Below are 19,830 nucleotides of genomic sequence, written 5' to 3' on the forward strand. Positions count from 1 at the left end.
ATACCGTTTGGATCAATTTTTACAAATAAACGTACCGTTTTATATCCGGAATGATCCAACGAGATACTATTTTTCCGTAAATATAAATAGCCTTTTCCCGTATTTTATTTCGTATCAAAATCATTTGCAGACAGTTAATTATATAATTTTCCAGAGAAAAACCTTATATTCATATAATCTTCCAAGAATCAAACAGCAAAACAAAGGTGTTATTGATCTATGTTTTCAAAGCTCGAGTACTCAATCCGAAGGTCTTGAGGTGTTCTATCAGATTCTGTGTTCCAAATCACAGCAGAAATCAAGGTTTATTTTCTGAAAATTTATTTATTTTCGAATTATTTTTATTAAAAATATGAATTTTTGTTCGGATGATTGTTTGTATGATTTGATGATTGCATGTTGTAGAGCTTGTTTTCCTGATAATTTTCATATGTCAAACGTCTGATTTAGAGTTCAATAACATGCTCAAAAGTGGGTTTAATTCTCGAATTTCAAAATTAGGGTTTATAACCCGTATGAATGTTTTCAATTGAAATTTGGGGCCTTTTGATTTAGGGGTTATTAGCTGTTGATTTGTAGTGGATTATGTTACTTATGAAATTTGCAATCGATTGGTATATAGCTCGTTAACAGAGGATGCTTGAATCGTAGGGAGTTGTCTTTTTAAGTTTTCGATGTTTCGCTGGAAACCGGCGATGTTCTTGGCCAATTTCCGGCCAAGTCTGGGGTTATTGATATGTTTTGATTGCATGAATCGATTCGTGGTTGTCTGTAGATGTTATCTGGAGCTTGTGGTGGGGTGAGGATGCCGGGAACGCAATCTCCGGCCATCCCCGAAGTTTTTCCGGCGACCCCTGTCAAAATTGCAGTTTAGTACCTCATCTTTTGAAAACGAGGAAATTCAGTCCCTGAACTTTCCAGAGTTTTCAAAAATAGGATTTCTGTTTTAAAATTATTCAAAAATCATATTTCCTATTTATTTTTATTTTAAAAATTCAATTTTAATTTCTGAAAATTCCAAAAATTATTATTTTATTTCTAAAAATTATTTTTTAATTCAAAAATAAATCTGAATTAGTTAGTTAATTAATTTCAGTTAATTTTTAATTGATTAATTGGTCAATTAATTCGGAAAATAATTGATTAATTGATTTAATTAATTATTAATTGATTTTAATTAATTATTTAATTGGATTTAATTATTTAAAAATGATTTAAAAATTCCGAAAATAGTTTCGAGCTTTACAATATTATTTTAAAATTGTTTCCAAGACTCGATAATTATTATAAAATTGTTTCAAAGCCAGAATTGGCCAACCGAACCCTGTTTATTATTCCGAAATTGATCCAACGACCCGTTTTAGTTCCGAAAAATGTTTTAAAAATCATTTTAAATATCCGAAAGCCTATTTATGACCCAAGACTTCTTTATAAAGGATATATCATTGATTATATCACGTGTTATGTGTTATATGTGACTTATTGATTAATTGTCGGTATATATAGTCGATGTTTACTTGTTTATTGCGTAACTTTCAATCCGTTAACGGATTTGGGTAAAACGAAGGGTAGATAGAAGTATGTTTCGAATAGAATCGTATGAGTTGAATATTGATAAATGATTATGATATGTGAGCAGTAGAGGCAAGGCGTAGAAAAGGAAAACAGGTAGTCGAGGAGTAAAACAGTGGTGATTGAAAGCGAGTGCAGTATAGTAAGCTAGTATCAGGCAAGTGTTCTGAACTTTCTCGAGATATTGTAGTGATTGATATTCCTGTTTTATATTGCAAGTGCTTTGAAGCACTGCACCTAAAACCTTGATTCCAGTTATTGATCTTGAGCCGTAAACCTGATTCTTTCTAGACCATTGATTGTTGTATACCCAAATACGAACCTCAAATATACGATACTACTCCACAAATACATACAAACTAAATATTAAACACTGAACCAGATTGCTTACACATTCAAACCATTGTATCTTATGCTTTGAAAGACCAAATCCTTGGAACCCTGAAATATTGATTCTTTTGTTATCCAATTCTTTCATTACCTAACAGCCAAGCTTTGGAAATGCCATATTGATCTTTATACAGATTGAAACCATTTTCATTATTGAGCGTCCAATGTTGTTAATGATCATGTTTATTGTTTATTACTGCTTATTCTGTTATTATGGTAGAATTGGATTGTTTTTTTTTAAATTGTGGACCAGATTCGTGGTCAGACCATATAATGGTCAAGTTAGGCCAATGTGTGCCTTGGATCCAGTAGTTAGAGCAGTGCTGTGTGCTTTGCTCGGGGTTAGTGTGTGACTGATCAGCAACCTAACCTTGGTTTTTAAAATGAAAATATAATATCCAATTATAAATCATAATCCATTGTTCACTTGATATCATAACCATATTTACCTGATGATCATTATTCTCAGTTTTGTCATTGTGACTTGCTGAGCTAGTTAGCTCATTTGTGCGATGTTGTTTATGTTCTTTTCCAGTTAAGAAGGAACCGGTTGGTACCGAGGATCACCAGTCCAGCGCGAGAGCTGGGGGTTCAGGTTGATCGAGCTAAGCTAGTAGGCTTCTTTTGGAATAATTTAAGTTTGTAAAAGTTTGTAATAATGTTTAATACTCAGTTCTGAGTTGGATAGTTGAGATTTGAACGGTTTGTAATATAAGTAAGTGTGGTTGGCTTGTGTGCATACTTTAACCTGTTGCGATTCGTGGTAGTTGGTAAGTAGGGTCACTGCATATTATTATTATCTTTATTGTTGTTATAAGCAGGTTATAAATAAGGTGTATGTGTGTGGAAACCAAACTTCTGACCCGGGTTTGGAGGACGCCACACCTTATATTTCTTAGGAAACCTAGTTCGGCCCAACTCGATTTTTAAAAAAGCCTGACCCAATTGGTTTCCAAAAAAACCGGGTTTTTTAAAGTCCGGATAAAATCCGGTCCGATGGACTTTTTGTGCATTTCTAGTATTATTATAGGTTCATGTGTACCGATTTTTCGATAAACGTATACTGATTTATTGAACTCGTCACTTTTTATTTCTAATGTTGTAGGTATACGTAAAATTTTATTATTATTGTGTAGAGCGGCTTACCTTAATTTTTATTTAAATTATAATAATTTTTTAATAATATTGTGTTTCACTGGAGGGGATCAAACTAAATTTTATTTAAATTACAATTAATTTTTAGTAATCTTGTGTTTGAGAGGAGGGCGGATCAAAGTAAATTTTATCTGGATTATAATATTTTTTTGTAGTGTTGTGTTTGACGGGAGGAGGGTTCAAATTATTTTTTATCTAAATTGTAATAATTTTTTTATTAGTATTGTGTTTAACAGAAGAATATCTCAAATTAAATTTAATATAAATTATAATAACTTTTTATTAATATTATATTTGATGGCTGAACGACACAAACTAACTTTTATTTAAATTATTTTATTAATTAGAATTTATAAAAAATTTACAACACCTACTAATTATAACTATAATATAATTAGAAAGAGCTAAGATAATACCGGGCGCCGGCAAAGAAAACTAACGTAACTATATTGATTTAATTATTTAAATCAAACATACAATAATCCAAAACCCAATCATGCGTCCCATTTTTCCGTTAGGAAACGCCTGCACAAATTTATTAAAAGGAAAGTAAGTTATACAAGTATCACTCACCTTTATAAAAACCTGGAAATGAAAGAGATCGGTCAAAATATCGATTTAAAATTAGTCGGAGAATTTAGTATTAATCGAAATAATGAATTGATAAGAAAATTGGATACATTTTATTTTTAAATAAAATATAATATTAAATTCTTATTTTACTAGTAATTTATAAGTTAATATATATTTATCATATTATATAACTTATAGTTATTTAAATTTAATTGAAATTCTATATTATAACTTTAATGGTAATTTTTTGAAACTATTTTAGTAGTTATTTATATTTAATATATACTAGTATATAACTCGTGAATCACGCGGTTATTTTTATCATTATATTTTATAAATTCTAATTTTAATATGTTGTTGACATGATTCGAACCTTATAACTCTTTAAAAAATACTATTCTTTTTTATAATTTTAATATGTTGTTGTCAGGATTCGAACCTTATACCTCTTAAATAATACTAATTGCAATGCACGATTGTTTTTATCCATAAATTCTAATTTTAATATGTTGCTGACAACATTCGAATCTTATACCTCTTAAATAATACTATTTTTTTATAATTTTAATATGTTGTTGTCAGGATTCGAACCTTATAACTCTTAAATAATACTAATTTTTAAAAATAAATCTAACGGTTTTTATCGATTTGATCTACGACTCTGAATCGAGTGATCAATGACCAACAACTACCAACAACCAAATTTTTAATATTTCGTCTTTAATATAATAGTATAGTATAGATTTATCATATTAAATATTGTATGGGTATTTAAATTATATTGAAATTCTATATTATATATAATATATAAAATTTTTATTTATAATATATTAATTAAAAAATATATTAAAATTAATCAAATTTCAAATTCAAATTAGTTACTATCTTGCACCTCAATTTATTTCAAAAATATTTGATGGAAATGAAAATAATCGACAATCATGTCGCGCATATTGATTTAAAAAAAAACGAGACTCAATTTGAAAAGCACATTCAAATAAACATTGTATGTATATCTGTAATCTATACATACATACATCAAACTGTAGATGTAAATGTACAGGATATATAGAGAGAGAAAGTGAAGGTCCAGGGAATGACAATGGACAGAGAGAAGGAGAGAGAGATAGAGCTAGAGAGTACAATGTACACAAATTGTTTGTTATTAGGTCTCGATCCGTCTGTTCTTGGCACCGGAGCTACTCATTCCGTAGGTCTTTTCCGTCATTCTAACCCTAAATTAGGCGAACAGCTTCTCTATTTCATCTTGTCCTCTCTCCGGGGTCCGATTCAATCTGCTAAAGTAAGTCTCTCTCGCCCTCTCATCTCTCTCTCTCTCTCCATCTCTCTCTCTCTCTCATCTCTCTCATCTCTCTCTCTCTATTTCCTTATATTATATGTGTATGTCGACAGTTAGGATTGATCTGTTTTTATTTGACTGAAATGTGGATTTAGGATTTCGATAAAGTGTGGCCGATTTTCGATTCAGCGCAATCTCGGGACTTTCGGAAGGTAAATTAAACCTAATTTCTGTTTGAATTTGTGTGATTTGTTGTGAATTTTGAATTTGATGTTAAAAGATGTTTATGGGGATGTGAAGGTTGTACAGGGAATTATAAATGAATTGGAATCGCAAGGGGCTCTTCCGAGGAGTAATTCAAGAGTTTCGTCGCTTGCCACGTGTTGTGGACCAAGGTGAGCAGAGTTGAGGTTTTGTTTGGGGTGAAATTGATTGGGATCACTTGTGTTTCACTGATTAACACGTTTTGATTTGCTTGAGGATGTGTTTAGGTTCTTTGCTTCTGTTAGTGTTATGTAATTTATGTGTGCAGGATAATGAATTTTTTTTGCTCAATTTCATGTAGTTGAGTTCATATTTCGAGTGAAGATGATCATTTTTCAAAGTTACAAGAGTACTTACAACTTTAAGTTTTGTCAAGTTCTAGGAATGTAGACATGAGTTTTTGATAATTTAGGCTCATCTGAAGAACAGCTGGACTATAATTTGTACTCATTATGACAGTAATGTCGAGGGAAATGTTTTGATTGAGCATTTACTTAAACTGACCGAGTAGGGTGGAAGTTAATATAGATAAACATACATGAAAGAGAAGCTCTCTATCAGTAAAGAGATTGGATTTTAACTTTTAGTCTGTTGTGGTTGTATTAGTTGAGGTGACATCATACTCAGACTTCACAAATAAAAACTGTCGACTTCTCTTATCACCTTACACAGACTTTTTAAACAACCTGATGTATTCTTAAAAAGTTTGCTTATGTTAACTGCAGATTTGTTGAACTTCTGTGGCAACTCTCCTTGCATGCTTTGCGCGAGGTTCATAGACGAACATTTGCAGCTGATGTAGCTTCTAACCCATTGCCTGCATCATTGACAGATGTAGCTTTCTCCCATGCGGCTACACTGCTTCCTGTAACGAAGGTAATGAGGATCACAATCAACTAATATAAGAAAGAAAGAAGATAAACGATACATATCTCATTAGAATTGAACTCATAAATTATTTTTTAAATCACTACGAGAGTATAGAAGCTATCTAGCGCTGACTTACTGTTTTGTCTAAATTTTGTTCACTCAGTTTCTCTCTTTCTCTTATGATAAAATTCTGTTTTTTTCGAGGTTTAACGACAATGTTCAATTCTTAGATATTGAGTCACATCACTCTTGTTGCATAAGGGGCTAGAACAGTATTATTTATAATCTATAACCCTTCACGACTAGGGTGAAGGCGTGAAGCTAAGTCTAATACCTACGAATATCTATTTGGTTAAATTACACTCAAATTTATCATTTTTCACCTTGAGTTCTAATTTAAATTTACATTCCTCACATTAATTCGACTTGAGCTTGTACATTAATACTAATAAATGGTTCAGCTTGAGTGATTTTGCAGTCTATAGATGTCTACTTGAGTAAATATACGCCTAACAAGCCCATACATGTATATTTCTGTAATATATTCAATGCATATTATTAGGATAACTAACCCATTCAATTCAAAACTGTTCAGTTAACTACAACATTCAAGCACTATTCAATAATTTAAACTACTCTAAACAAATACGAAGAGTAAATAAATTCAACTCAATATTCAAGTAGAAACAGAATAGGGTTCAGATTCATTTACTTGTTAAATACAAACATGATTTCTATTTTATTTTTTAAAAAGTTGGATCATGTTCAAATCCAACTTACTAGGAATTGTTTTCAGCTCTACTTCCAACTCACACAAATTTTTTTCCACACACACACACACACACACGCATACACATATTTATATATTCATCCGTACACAAGCTTGACCTTTTTTGAGTTGCACTTGTTCCAGGGATGGTTTGCTATATTCTGTCTATTACTCTATTTCAAACTTTTAAAATATTTATAAATTTTAATAATTGATGACATCTATAAAGCCATACATATGAATCTTATGGTTGTTGTTCATGTACTAGATGAAATTACCAGTCTGACGAATAATACTGCTACAGCTTGTCACTTAAATTAAGTTGTCCAAATGACATTGTATATATGAGTTATTAAATTTTGGACAAATTGATTAATTGTTAAATTTTGATCTAGTGAGTTTATTGTCAGAACATTTGATGTGGCAATGCATTTATAAGTTATCATGTAGTTTGATGGCAAACAGAGCACATGCCAAATTTTAAATTGCTTATACGAGGAAATCAGGAAGTAATGTTTGAAAGTGTGTTTGACGCACTTTATAATTCATGTCTAGTGACCAATATTAATGAGAATGGCAGAACAGAGTGGATCGTTCAAAGGTGCAAAGAGGCAACCATTTTTGAAAATTAATATGAAATAAGACATCGCAAAAATATTGAATTTTCTTTGACAGTCGCTGTAAATTATATTGGTTATTCTTTAAGAAAAAAATATAATTGTCAGCTCTTTCCTGACTTAAGTTAATTTGATTAAAAGGCCAAAATTGCTCTAGAGCGAAGAAAGTTTTTGAAGAATGCAGAGATGGCAGTGCAGAGACAGACTATGTGGTCAAATTTGGCACATGAAATGACTGCTGAGTTCCGAGGCCTTTGTGCTGAGGAGGTAAGAGAGGAATCTTGCTTTTGGATGGGATATAGAGATGCCATTTTCGTCATACAGTGTTGGCACGTGTTTCAAATAACTGGTATTTTCTTTTACGTACTTGTCTACTTAGGCTTATCTACAGCAAGAGCTAGAAAAGTTGCAAGACCTGCGGAACAAAGTGAAGATGGAAGGTGAACATTGGGATGAACTCGTATCCAGCTCAAGTCAAAATTCGCATATGGTTCAAAGAGCGACTCGCTTGTGGGAATCATTGGAATCTCGTAAGAGTGAGTACAAACATCTTGTTGCATAATTCTAATTGTACAAACAGATGTATATATGATACCTTCTAATGTCTGTAGTGATGTAAAAGCTACAACTCATAGTTGGTCCTTCAAATGAATTGTTTTTCTAAACCTGCTTCAAGACTAATTTGTTTTCAAAAGTATTTTTTGTTTTACTTTATAAATCTGATGAGAAAATTATTGGAAGCTAGAAATTTATGTGTTTAATTTGACTATGAATGCTTGGACATGACATTAATGCTCTGCTCAAGAGTGTCGTGAATGCATAACTGGTAATGATTGATGCATTTTGGTGGTAAAAAGAAACTTGAGAACCTAGACCTTGTAGGTGGCCGCTGCTCGGGTGTTTCAGATGTATAATTGAGCAGTGTATGTAATACACCATAATATCTCTTATCTTTAGCATTGAAACACAAGTAAATATCCTATTCTAAACGCATCTTATATTATGAATAAATTATGAATGAGGATCATATCAAATCATACAAAAACTAGTGCGTGTTTTAAAATCTTAAAACTTTGCTGTAAGTTATACGCGAAACTGTTAGGGCGCCTAAAGCTTGTTTTAGGGCGCTGCTAGTACAATATGGATGGAGAAATGTCTGATTAATTTGGTTTTAGTTTTTGTTGTGGTAATAGCCTAATAGGGTTGGGACCAAGAATTTTTTTTACTTTAGCGAGTTTATTACTTTATTGGCACTAAAAATACACTGTCTTCATTACGTTGGGAGTGGAGAAATATATTATTTAGCGAGGTTATTATTTTATCGATTAATACTTAATCGAGGTTCAACTGTACTATATAATATATACATGCTGCTATAAATGCTCCAAATATGGTAATGCTACATTTTGGGGCCATATTACATATTATAGTTTTGATTAAAAAGCAAGCCTAAATGGTATTTATTAATGTGATCATATATCAAACCAAATCCGGAATTATGGTTTATTATCGGTTTAGTCCTTTATGGCTAGGCGTAGCTATCATAAAATTCCTTTATTGTTAGGCGTAGCTATGACAATGTTTTATAATCAGATAAACATGCTTCTTTGTAGAAACAGTATTGCCCTATCTTGTTGTAATTGATTTGGTTTTCTTACTTTTGATATGAAAGAGTTCTTGCTATTAGTTTAATTCAGAAATTATATGTTTTATTGCATAGTATTCCGTTGTATGTCACACTATCACTCTAGCATGTGGTTTGCAATCTTTTTGAATAATAATCTCCTAGATGGCACTAGGAGTAACTTGTTATCATTAATTTTTTTTTCTATTTTACATGTCTCTTTTGTAATAAAGAACACATACACACACACAATCTCAAAGAAAAGGATCAATGTGGGGCTAAATCTATAAGATTCCGATGGTTTAGACATTAGAGGTAAATTCTGCCTGTCTTTGCCTCCACTATACTCTAACTCGGCATAAAACTTAAAATCGGTTAAAATCCATAGATTACTAATACTCTGTTTGAAAACACTTGAATTCTGATTTAAATACACACCTATCAGTTTTTTCGCGGTATTTCTTTCTTATTGCATCCTAAGCTGCTTTCTCTCAAGGAAAGGAACAATTATTAAGTGCAATATCAGTACTCCCTTCATTTGTACATTACATGCCTCTTGCTTACTTAATTTCTTCTAATTCAGGATAATCCATCTGTTAGTTTTGATTTTAAACTACCATGTGCAGATCAACACGAAGTTCTTGCTTCTGGCCCTATTGAAGATCTCATAGCTCATAGGGAGCATAGGTAGGTGTTATTTCATGCTGTATACATCTGTGTTTTACTTGATGGCATGTAAGATACTATTTTCGTCCATCTACCCTTCAGATATCGTATCTCTGGGTCATCATTGCTAGCAGCTATGGATCAGAGTACTCAACTCCCACTTACTGATCTAACTTCAGCACAATCAATTAAAAGCAGTCAAACAGAGGGACCAGAAGTGGATGTAAATAGAGGAATGCAGGAGGATGTTTCAGATTCTTCTCATTTACAAGGAAATGATGTTTCTCGAGTCGATGATCGGAATGGAAGAGGGCACACTACTGTTGATATAGCAGAAGTTTTGAGACGTTGGACACATGCCTTGCAACGTATTCATAAACAGTCTCTAGTTTTGGTATGTCTTATCCTGCATACAATGTTTTAACCTTTCACAGTGGACATGTTTCTTTTTCTTAAGTACGTTAATTTGAAAAACTAGTCTATAAAGTTTAATACTGGTCAACCTCTTTCTGTCATTTAACAATTTTTATCCCAGTTAGTACAAGTGTAATGTAGGAAATACCTGTAAACAGAATGATGTAACCGAAGCAAACAAGTCTATTTATTTAGGGAAGCATATACAGAGTGAAAATTTTGCTAATTTTATTGTAACTTTTACCTGTCATATGATTCGTGATACGTACTTATATTTAAATTAAAAAATGGGACAGGCAAATGCATATTTTTGATATGGAAGCATGGCCTTAAGTCTGAAACTACCTGAGGAGGCTGTACATCTTATATGTAAAAGATTAATATTATATATAAGTTACAGGTCACTTTTGATATGTAAAAGTTGTAACGCATGCAACGACAATTGGAGTTTCCATTACCATCTGAGTGGACATAGAACTGACGCAGTAATAGCAGTACAAATTAATCTAGGCAGATTATGCCAACTATGTAAAACCTTTATGAATGGATAAAATTGAGCAATTCATGTATAGCATATAGTATATGCCCTTGTTTAGCATACAAATGCTGAGTAGCTGACATTGAAAATGAATTAGTAAACATATTGCAATTTGATGAAAAAGGTAGTTTCATTTCATAGAGGTTTAAGGAGCACGTCTGTTTAACATATTTCGGCTTCAGGACCTCAACTTTTAGTACTAAGCATGCTAGTTGACATATTTGGAATTGTAATTAAACCAATTAAGGACTGTAGTAATGTAGTTAGTTCTCTCAGATCTGTTCATTGATTTGATTATACTCTTATATTGCAGGCAAAAACTAATGACGGTGAAGGTCCAGAGCTTCTACGAAGCACGAATGACGGTTGCACTGGGCATTCCGAATCTCTTGTTGCTACTCTTTCTGAACATCGACAGCATCTAACAAGCATACAGGTAAGCTAATAATTTTATCAGTTTTAACCATGAGTTGGACTTGGACTTGGAGTAGCAGAGTTTGCTTTGATATGATATTACCTTTAAATTCTGCCTGAATTGTACGTTAAATTTTTTGATGTATACATGGATTCAATTAGAGTTTACCTATATTTTCTACGAGAATCTTTAGCAAGTAAACCTTGGTTGCTGACTCCCCCTACTATACCCAACACCAGGTGAATCGAGTGCTTGCGCTCTTCATCGATTTTCTAGCCTAGTACAGTGGGAAGAACTTATATATTTCTTTGTAGAATATCTGACAGAAATAGCTATTTTCTAGATATTTGGGATGAACATGACTTGGGAAGTTTTACCTTGTGGCAAGCTCCGACCTGATGTTGATGTGCTTTTTGTTGAATTATTGTCAACTAGGTAGACAAGGATAATATTAATCCCCATGTCTGCTAAATTCTACAAAGGAGGCTGTAATTATGTGAAGTCTTTACTTATGATTTATGAAGATGTTTACAGAAACTGATTCACCAAGAGATATTCAATACGTTTCTTAATTTATAAACCAAAGTTTCTTCTCAAGATCTTATCTACTTGGTGCCGGACCATATGGTGCATGAGGAAATTGCATTATGTATAAAAGTTCTATCAATTATCTGTACTAGTGTTTATTTGGGTACACAGTGGTTACCTCAAAGTTCCCTTCATATTTTTTCAGGATCTACATATCCCTTAAAATTTGTATACTTGGTTGTATTTTAATCTCCTCAGTGTCTGTGTCTGGGTTTATTTTATAACAATTACTAGCACAGAACTTAGTAGATTGGCAACTACTCTGTTCCTCTTTTGTCCTTGGCTACTGCTATTTATTATTGGATTGTTTTTGTTTCACAAGTGTATGCTTTTATTCTTTTATAAACATTCTAAATTTTGAAACATGGGCTACTATTATATGTCCAAGTCCAGGGGACAAATTAATAGGAAATGCTATTTGGCTTCGTAAGAATAAGAATGAACTTCTATGAAATATCATCATCATTACCCAGTATATACCGCTTAGAGCAGTGTATGGGGAGGGTAAGTGTCTGGGCTACTTTAATAATATATATATATATATAATTATATATATATAGCCTATATATATTTTTTAAATTATAGATCTAAATTTGTATTGATATGTGAACAATGTGCATTCATATATATATTGAACTTTTTTAGTGAATTGCATTATTCACAATTAAGTGCTATGTTACTCTTATAGTAGTTACTGTACTGACTTTCTGGTTAATAGCAGTTTAATAAACTAGAGTTGATACTTAATATGGTAACTGATATTACTAAAGTCAAACTTAACATTGAAAAATTGTTTTTTTTCCATGTGTAGGTGCTAATCAATCAATTGAAGGAAGTGGCTCCTGCAATTCAGAACTCAATCTCTGAGCTAACAGAGGAAGTGAATTCAGTCTCAGCCAATATTCCTTTGGTGACCAATCATCATGGTAGATCCTCCTCGCCAAACCATGCACAGAGTACCGGAAGACAATTGGTAATTCTATTTTGAAAACTGTTGAACTTGGAAACTGCTGCCTATTGACTTATACAGGCTCCTGCAACACCATAAACCTAGTGACTTTAAATTTTTCAGGAAAGTAGCAGTGATGAGGTTTCTGAAATGACTTCCAGACTGTCCACTTTTCAAATTGAAAAAAATTCTGCTAGCCCCACTACATTAAAACTCCCGCCTCTCTTTAGTTTGACACCTAATTCTGGGAAAGGCGGTAACATGCAGAAGCGAGACATTATAACACATGCAAACCAATCAGAATTTGTTACAGAAAAGAAATCAGTTGACAAGCTCCACTCAAACAATCCCATGGATAGGTCACCACAAGGTTTGTAAACTTCAATTTGCATAAGTTCTTCCAAGGATTACATCTCATAGTCTGTTATCGTTTGTCGGCACATGATATCATAAAACAGATAGTAGTGTGTTATATCCACCCAATATCATATAGCTGTCTTTTATTCAAAGGAATAAGATTGCAATTGTCTTCCCAAGTCTTGAGCTTTAGGTTCAGATTATACTTATTCATAATTTTCTTTCAGCAGGCAAAGACTATTCTTATGTCCAGAATTTGAAGAGATCTGTCAGAGAAGCTGCCCTGTCGACGCAAGCCTGCAAAACCGAGTCATCTCAAGAAAGCCATTCTGATGATGGTTCAGAGAGTTTCTTTTTACCGCTTTCAGGAACTGGATTTTCTCGGTTTGGTGCAGAAAATAAATCAACTGCAGTAAAGAGTAAAAAGTTAGCATCTCATGCCGACACTAATTTGCTTCAAGACTACAACCGCATTGATGATTTTCTATCAGCTTCTGCATCGAATGAAGTTTCCGATGTGCAAGGGTCATTATTTGATCTGGATGAAGCTCAAGTCTTCTCTCCACCTTTACTGATGGATACGTCAATGCTGTCAGAGTCTTATGAAGATCTACTTGGTATAGTTGCTATTCTACCTTTAGTTTTTATTTCCTTCATTATCTCGAAATTATATTATTATACATTTAAACTATTTCATATACATAATAAATAGCTAGGGAAGTGGAAGTTATAGTTGAAACCAATAGTGTACAACCAGGAGTGTAGCGGACATTTTTAATGTTCCTGCCCAAATCTATAGTGGGTTGCTCCATTATTTAGTGCTTTTAAAGTACACTGGCTTCTCAATTTTCTGAAACCTTTGTTTTTTGTGCAGCACCGCTATCCGACACTGAAGCTGCTTTAATGAATCACTGATGAATGTATGGCCACATTTCTTGTTGTGCTTGTTTAACTGGAGTGGTGCTTGTGTTCTGTGTAGATTCCTCTCCCCTGCTGGGCATATCTGTCTGCAGCAGCAAGTTTATATTTATAATTGATTTTTAGCAACGGAAGAGACTGCATTGCAACACTCACCTGCTTATTTTGATCTCAATTAAGGCTTGTTTTATTGTTTTTTATTTTCTAATTTGTTATGTGTAATACCTATTTGATCTCGACTTGTAGTTGATTGTTCATGATGTTAATTGCTTAACCTCTGCAGAGCGAGGCCACTGTTCTGAATGCACAGATACTGAGATACATGTTCTGTTTCACATGAAAATTAACATCGTCAAAAAATCATATGATATGCATCCTAGTTGTAATTTCTCTGTTTTGTGGGCGGATATATTATCCTCTCTGATTGATTTTCCTTGACATTGCATTCCCGAACTGTCATTGTTATGATTGTTTTATTAGATTTTAAACTTAATTTCTCTTCATACAAAATTTCGTAACACAAGGCTTTGATAATGTACGCAGCCAGTGGTTACCACCTATTTGTTGAGAGCTCTCTCCTGCAAATAGAGGTGGCCAAACGAACGGGCTGTGTGTGCCGGACATCGGGCTGATTTGGTCATCTCTCAACTCGTGAACGACACGGGAAGGTAAACGGGGCGTGCCGGGTTAGGGCCGGTTCGAAAAATATAAGCTCGTGTACAGCTCGCCGGGTTATACGGGCTGACGAGTTATGTTAAATTATTATTTTTTTTAATTACAGATTCCGACATGCGTGCCGAGCTGGAGCGAGCTGGATTGTCAGTTGGCGAGTTAGACGGGCCGAATTGTGTGGATAACAACTTGTATACCACTGCCACAATATTATTTATCATATTTAATGTATTTTTCCATTTGTTTTGTGTGTTGGCCACCTGGTTTGGCATAACTTAAAAATCAACTATGGTATTTGTTAATTTATTTTTTCTAAATTGAAAGTGAATGAAATAATTGATTATTTAATGATAATCATTTTAAGATTAAATATATTAAAATGAATAGAAAAACAATTTAAAGTTATTTCTAATAAAATATATAAATTATTGACATTTTACAATATATTAAATAAAAGCAACTTTCTAACAAAGAAAAATAAATGAGATATTAACTACAAAACAAATATTTTTAGTGCAAGTAGTGTGCAGACTTTGTTTATTCAAATGGAAGTGAAATAAGCTGAATGTGCCGCGCTAGGCGAGTTAGGCGGGTTGGCGGGCCGAGTCGGGTCGACGTGCCGAGGCGGATCCGTGCCGTGCTGATTTGACGATCCGTGTCGTGCCGATTCTCGAATCATGATTACCAGACCCGTGAACGCCCCGTTATTTTTTACGGCCCGTGCCGAGTTTGATTCGGCCCGATACGAGCCGATTTTATACGTGTATAAAGGCGGCCGGGGTGAGTCGGGCCGAGTCTAACCGCCCGTTTGACCACCTCTACCTGCAAAGTCTTGCATGCAATCTTGCATTCCCTTTGTAAACGACTAGTCTTTTTCATTTAAAAAATATGTTCGGTGCAACGCTCGCCTCAGCAAGCGCGTCGTCAATCACCACTTCAAAATCTACACTTGCGGCATTCGCAACCGCATGGACATCATCGACTCCGACAAAATCCTAATTTGTCTCCACAACGCATCTGATTTCATCGCCAATCTCGTCCGCAACAACGTAAAGTTTTTTTTTCGTCCGCACTAATCCATATGATTGTTATCACAAAGCCATTCTCAAATCAATTATGTTCTCCTCCTAATTGCTTTCAAACAAGAATTAATGGTAAGTCCGTGTGAATGAAGTCTGCGGCTCAGGTATAAATTCTTAAGACTATATTTTGTATCTACAATTTAATTATTAAGAATGAGTATCTTTGCTCCGGTGGCCATTAAAATTGTATGTTGTTACTTGGATTGTTTTATTCTAATTTTTATATTTGGTTGTTTTATGATCTTGTATTGAGATGGATAAAAATCAATCTTTGATCTTGACGTGGGTATAACAATAATATTTTAAATCTTTGATTGTTATTGCTTCTTTGTTTTAAGTGGTTGCACTGCTGTTTTATGAATGTGTCATGTATGTACAGAGACCAGTTCTAGTGATTGGGGCTTGGTTGAATAATAACATATTACAATAATCTCAAAATATTCTTATATATTAATTTTACAATCCGTTTTTTTTATTTATGTCATGTTCAATGTATTCAAGTATTAGATAACTCAGTGAAAAAGTATTAGGTATCTCATTTGGGTGTTGTCCGGTTGTTCCTAATACTTCAGTTCTATAACCCTAGTCATTGATTTTTAGTCTCTTGCTAATACAATATTTTTATCGTTATTGATTCTTTCTAATATAATATTTTTATCGTTATTGATTTTATGAATGTCATCATTTATTGGTAAGTTTTGATTTTAATTTTGATTGCTTTAATTATGTACGGTTACCAACTTATTGTCCTTTTATTAGTTTTTAGCAGGGGCATTTAATTCTCGGTTCTAGTTTTATATATTATAATTGCTTTTTAATGAAAGGTTTTGTTTTCAAATTTTGAATATGAGTATTAATATTTATTTTCTTTTATTGTGTATTGATTGTGTTATCTCCTAATTAGGATTTTAAGTGATTGACTTGTTGCTATAATTTTGATCTAATTGGTAGTAATTGTTCAATTTAATTGTTGATGTCATAATTGTTAGAGTAATTTTGGAATTTACTTAAAGAGGGAGTTACAAATCTACAATCTATTTAATTATTTGTTAGATATTTTTATGAGTGCTTTGATAGAATGCTTTTATGGGTGGCCTATTTGTGGGCATAATTTTGGCCTATTAGTGGAAAACTATTAGAGGAAAACTTGTGGCAATTATTGGGATTGTTTTGTGCCAATTTATTGGGCTTGTTTTGTGTCAATTCATCGGGCTTGTTTTGTGGCAATTTATGGGGCTTGCTTGTGCCTAACTAATATTTTTGGTTAGATTTTATGTTATTATTATGTATTTTATATATGGAGTTGTTTTATAATTTTAATAATCATTTTTTAATATTTTTTTGTCTCTTTGGTTTTATTTCCAAGATGGTAAGAGATTTAACGGTGGTTCTCATATCAGATTTAAAACTCAATTATCAATCAAATTCTCGGATTACAAGATAATGTTGAAGATTTGCGAGATTGGCCGCGCAATATCAGATTATAGTTATACTTAGTATTGTATAATTTATTTTTTAGGGTACTATTTTTCCCTCATGAGTTTTTTCCCAATTGGATTTTACTCTTGAGGGGTTTTAATGAGGTCTAACTTTAGGTTATTTGACCGGACATTGAAGCGATATTGTCTAAGTTTCCGGGAGCACTTTCTTGCTTTTCGGTTAGATGATATACTTTGATAAATGAAGGAAACTCTGTCCCTCCGGATTGTATTATTGTTTTTTATCAATGGAAATATTTATATTTCTGTAAAAAAAAAATTGTCACAATTTTTATTCTGAAATGTCCCAGAATAATTTAAAAACTCAAGTGAACTTACTACTTTTCTTCTATCACTGTTTTTTTGCCGAAGTAAAAAAAATATGAAGACCAAAAGGTACAAATTCTAGGGGCATACACCGCAAGAAAAAACCAGACTAAGAGGAGAGCATACCTAATCAACTAAAAAAGGTTACAAGAAGAGAGCATACCTAATCAACTAAAAAATCCATATTGGGGAAACAAAGAACTATTGATGTGTGTGTGTCACTCCTTTCCGCAAAAGGATGGTTTAATACTTGATAAGAAGAGAGCATACTTAATCAACTAAAAAAACCCGTATTTGGAAAATAAAGAACTACTGATGTGTGCCACTCCTTTCGGCAAAAGGATTGTTTAATACTTAATATAACACCCCCAAATCCGGGGTCGGGGATCCGGACTGTAACGAGTTTTATTTCCGTTAATAATACTTAATCTTAATAAACAACCAACTACTGTATACTATGACCCCACAATATACTCACACCCCAAGTTATATAGTCTTAGAGATGAATACCAAAAATAATACAAGTCATTTTATTTCAAAATTATAAGTCATTACACCTCAAAAAGGTTCTAAATAAATTTACATATTCTTTGCCATTATTACAATTCATAAATATACATAAGTCTGGTACATCAAGGATTGAAAGCCTAGCCTATTGGTAGCTCTTACCTCGACCATAGCGGCATCAATGCCTGCAAGAAGCTGCGAAACATTTCCAATATGTTCGCGTTGATCCTATTCATCTTGCCTAGCTGTTGTTGTGTGTTGAAGAAATGAAGCAAGAGTGAGCATTACAGCTCGCAAGATAATATATAGTTTAATCAATAATGCAAGTATCTGTACTAAAAATCTTTACCAAGTGTAAGATAATTACTAACAAGATATAAGTTTAAAAAGATGAAGTTATAAAAATACTCCAATATACTTATACCCTTTAGAATAACTACTTGAACTATCACTGTTCAAAGTATAATAAGTTTTCAAAAGCTCATCATATAGAAGGATCTACAAGATAAAACTTGTATAGAATCAATTTTTGAAATATCATTTAAAAGAAATGAAGTTACGAGATATTTCATTAAATCCCGATATATATACACACCTATATATATATATCTCATACACTCCTTGAAAACCTCTGTTATGAAAAGTATAAACAGAGTTGTCATTCCCAAGAATTTTGGAAAGAAGAAACTTTGGCATAAACCTGAGATCTTGCTGATCAGGAAAATATATCAATCAAGTCATCTTTTCTACTAGTAGAGGGATGAATTCCTCGCTGGTCATCACCCTGGCCGTATTAGAACCTCATGCTGGACTGCCACTCAGCCACTTATGCTTTGATGGACTCCCACTGAGCCCATGTCACCTATGCCGACACATTCTGATTGGGCTTACTTCCCGAACGTTGAGCAAGTAATCAAAGACTCTATTATCATTTCACAACTTCGTTCGACCAAAAATAAACCACGGAGCCGGATCCCTTAGGTTTTGAGCGAGTATTTAAATCCCTCCACGAAAGGAAAGGTTTAAGAAGAAAATGAGTTTTGGGATCCGCTCTAAGTTTTAAATCATTATGAAGACTCGAAAATATTTTTGAAAATATTTGGAGTAAGGATGATTTAATAAAATAAATCAGTCCCGATATATTAGAAAATATCTGAATATTATTATTTATATAATATTCCCAAAAATAGTTTTTATAAGAATAAGTGAAGTAGAAGTTTTGAAACTTATACTTGAAATGAATAATAATCAAAAGATCTTACTTTCTTATAGGTATATCTTTCCAGAGATATCAAATACTGTTTGATATCATACGAAAATACTGTTTATTTGAATATCTTTCCAGAGATCTTATACGAAAGTAAGATCTTTATTTGAATAATCGAAAATACTGTTTGATTATTATTCAAGACTATCGAATATCCTTATTCGATTAATATTTATAGAAACTATATAAAATATACTCGGGAACCTCGCCTCCCGGTTTTGGGAAAATGTTCAACTTTGGGTCCGCTATACTAAGGGTATATGCAAATAATGCTTATCTCTAGCATATGTATTATACAATTTATAAGCAATTGAATCGACAATGAGATATCAAGATTTACGAAACAGGCATATATATATATCAACATGCTTCAATATATCGCAAGATTTGCTAATAAAAATCATGTACTTATCTCAAGATAATGCACATATATATAATCATCACAACAACAATATACATGTAGAAAACTTTCCAGAGCGATCGGGGGTAGTAATAGGTCTAGTGTGAGTCCGGTAACC

At 32.9% G+C, this 19,830-nt stretch overlaps 1 protein-coding gene across 4 annotated transcripts; it reads left to right on the plus strand.

Moving 5' to 3' along the window:
- The first annotated feature begins 4,699 nt into the window (after positions 1-4,699).
- LOC141718027 (AUGMIN subunit 6) lies at positions 4,700-15,005 on the plus strand. Of its 4 annotated transcripts, XR_012573901.1 has the most exons (15): positions 4,700-4,993; positions 5,146-5,202; positions 5,291-5,385; positions 5,980-6,130; positions 7,652-7,777; positions 7,890-8,046; positions 9,761-9,821; positions 9,903-10,194; positions 11,066-11,188; positions 12,567-12,728; positions 12,828-13,074; positions 13,289-13,678; positions 13,936-13,981; positions 14,523-14,647; positions 14,761-15,005. XR_012573901.1 is itself a non-coding variant. In XM_074520358.1 (14 exons), the coding sequence occupies exons 1-13, from the start codon at positions 4,787-4,789 to the stop codon at positions 13,974-13,976; spliced, it is 2,109 nt and encodes a 702-aa protein (XP_074376459.1). In that variant the 5' UTR covers positions 4,700-4,786; the 3' UTR covers positions 13,977-13,981; positions 14,523-15,005. The 4 variants fall into 4 exon arrangements, 3 of the variants coding, with proteins under 3 accessions (XP_074376459.1, XP_074376458.1, XP_074376460.1); XM_074520358.1 differs by having other exon boundaries at positions 14,523-15,005; XM_074520357.1 differs by lacking the exons at positions 14,523-14,647; positions 14,761-15,005 and having other exon boundaries at positions 4,701-4,993; positions 13,936-14,349.
- Positions 15,006-19,830: the final 4,825 nt, after the last annotated feature.

This window comes from Apium graveolens, chromosome 4 (assembly GCF_009905375.1).
Source record: "Apium graveolens cultivar Ventura chromosome 4, ASM990537v1, whole genome shotgun sequence".
Lineage (NCBI taxonomy): Eukaryota > Viridiplantae > Streptophyta > Magnoliopsida > Apiales > Apiaceae > Apium > Apium graveolens.

Coding starts and splice junctions, on each gene's coding strand:
- LOC141718027 (XM_074520358.1), top strand. CDS start 4,787: ATGACAATGGACAGAGAGAAGGAGAGAGAGATAGAGCTAGAGAGTACA. Junction 4,994..5,145: donor GTCCGATTCAATCTGCTAAA/GTAAGTCTCTCT, acceptor ATGTGGATTTAG/GATTTCGATAAAGTGTGGCC. Junction 8,047..9,760: donor ATCATTGGAATCTCGTAAGA/GTGAGTACAAAC, acceptor TACCATGTGCAG/ATCAACACGAAGTTCTTGCT.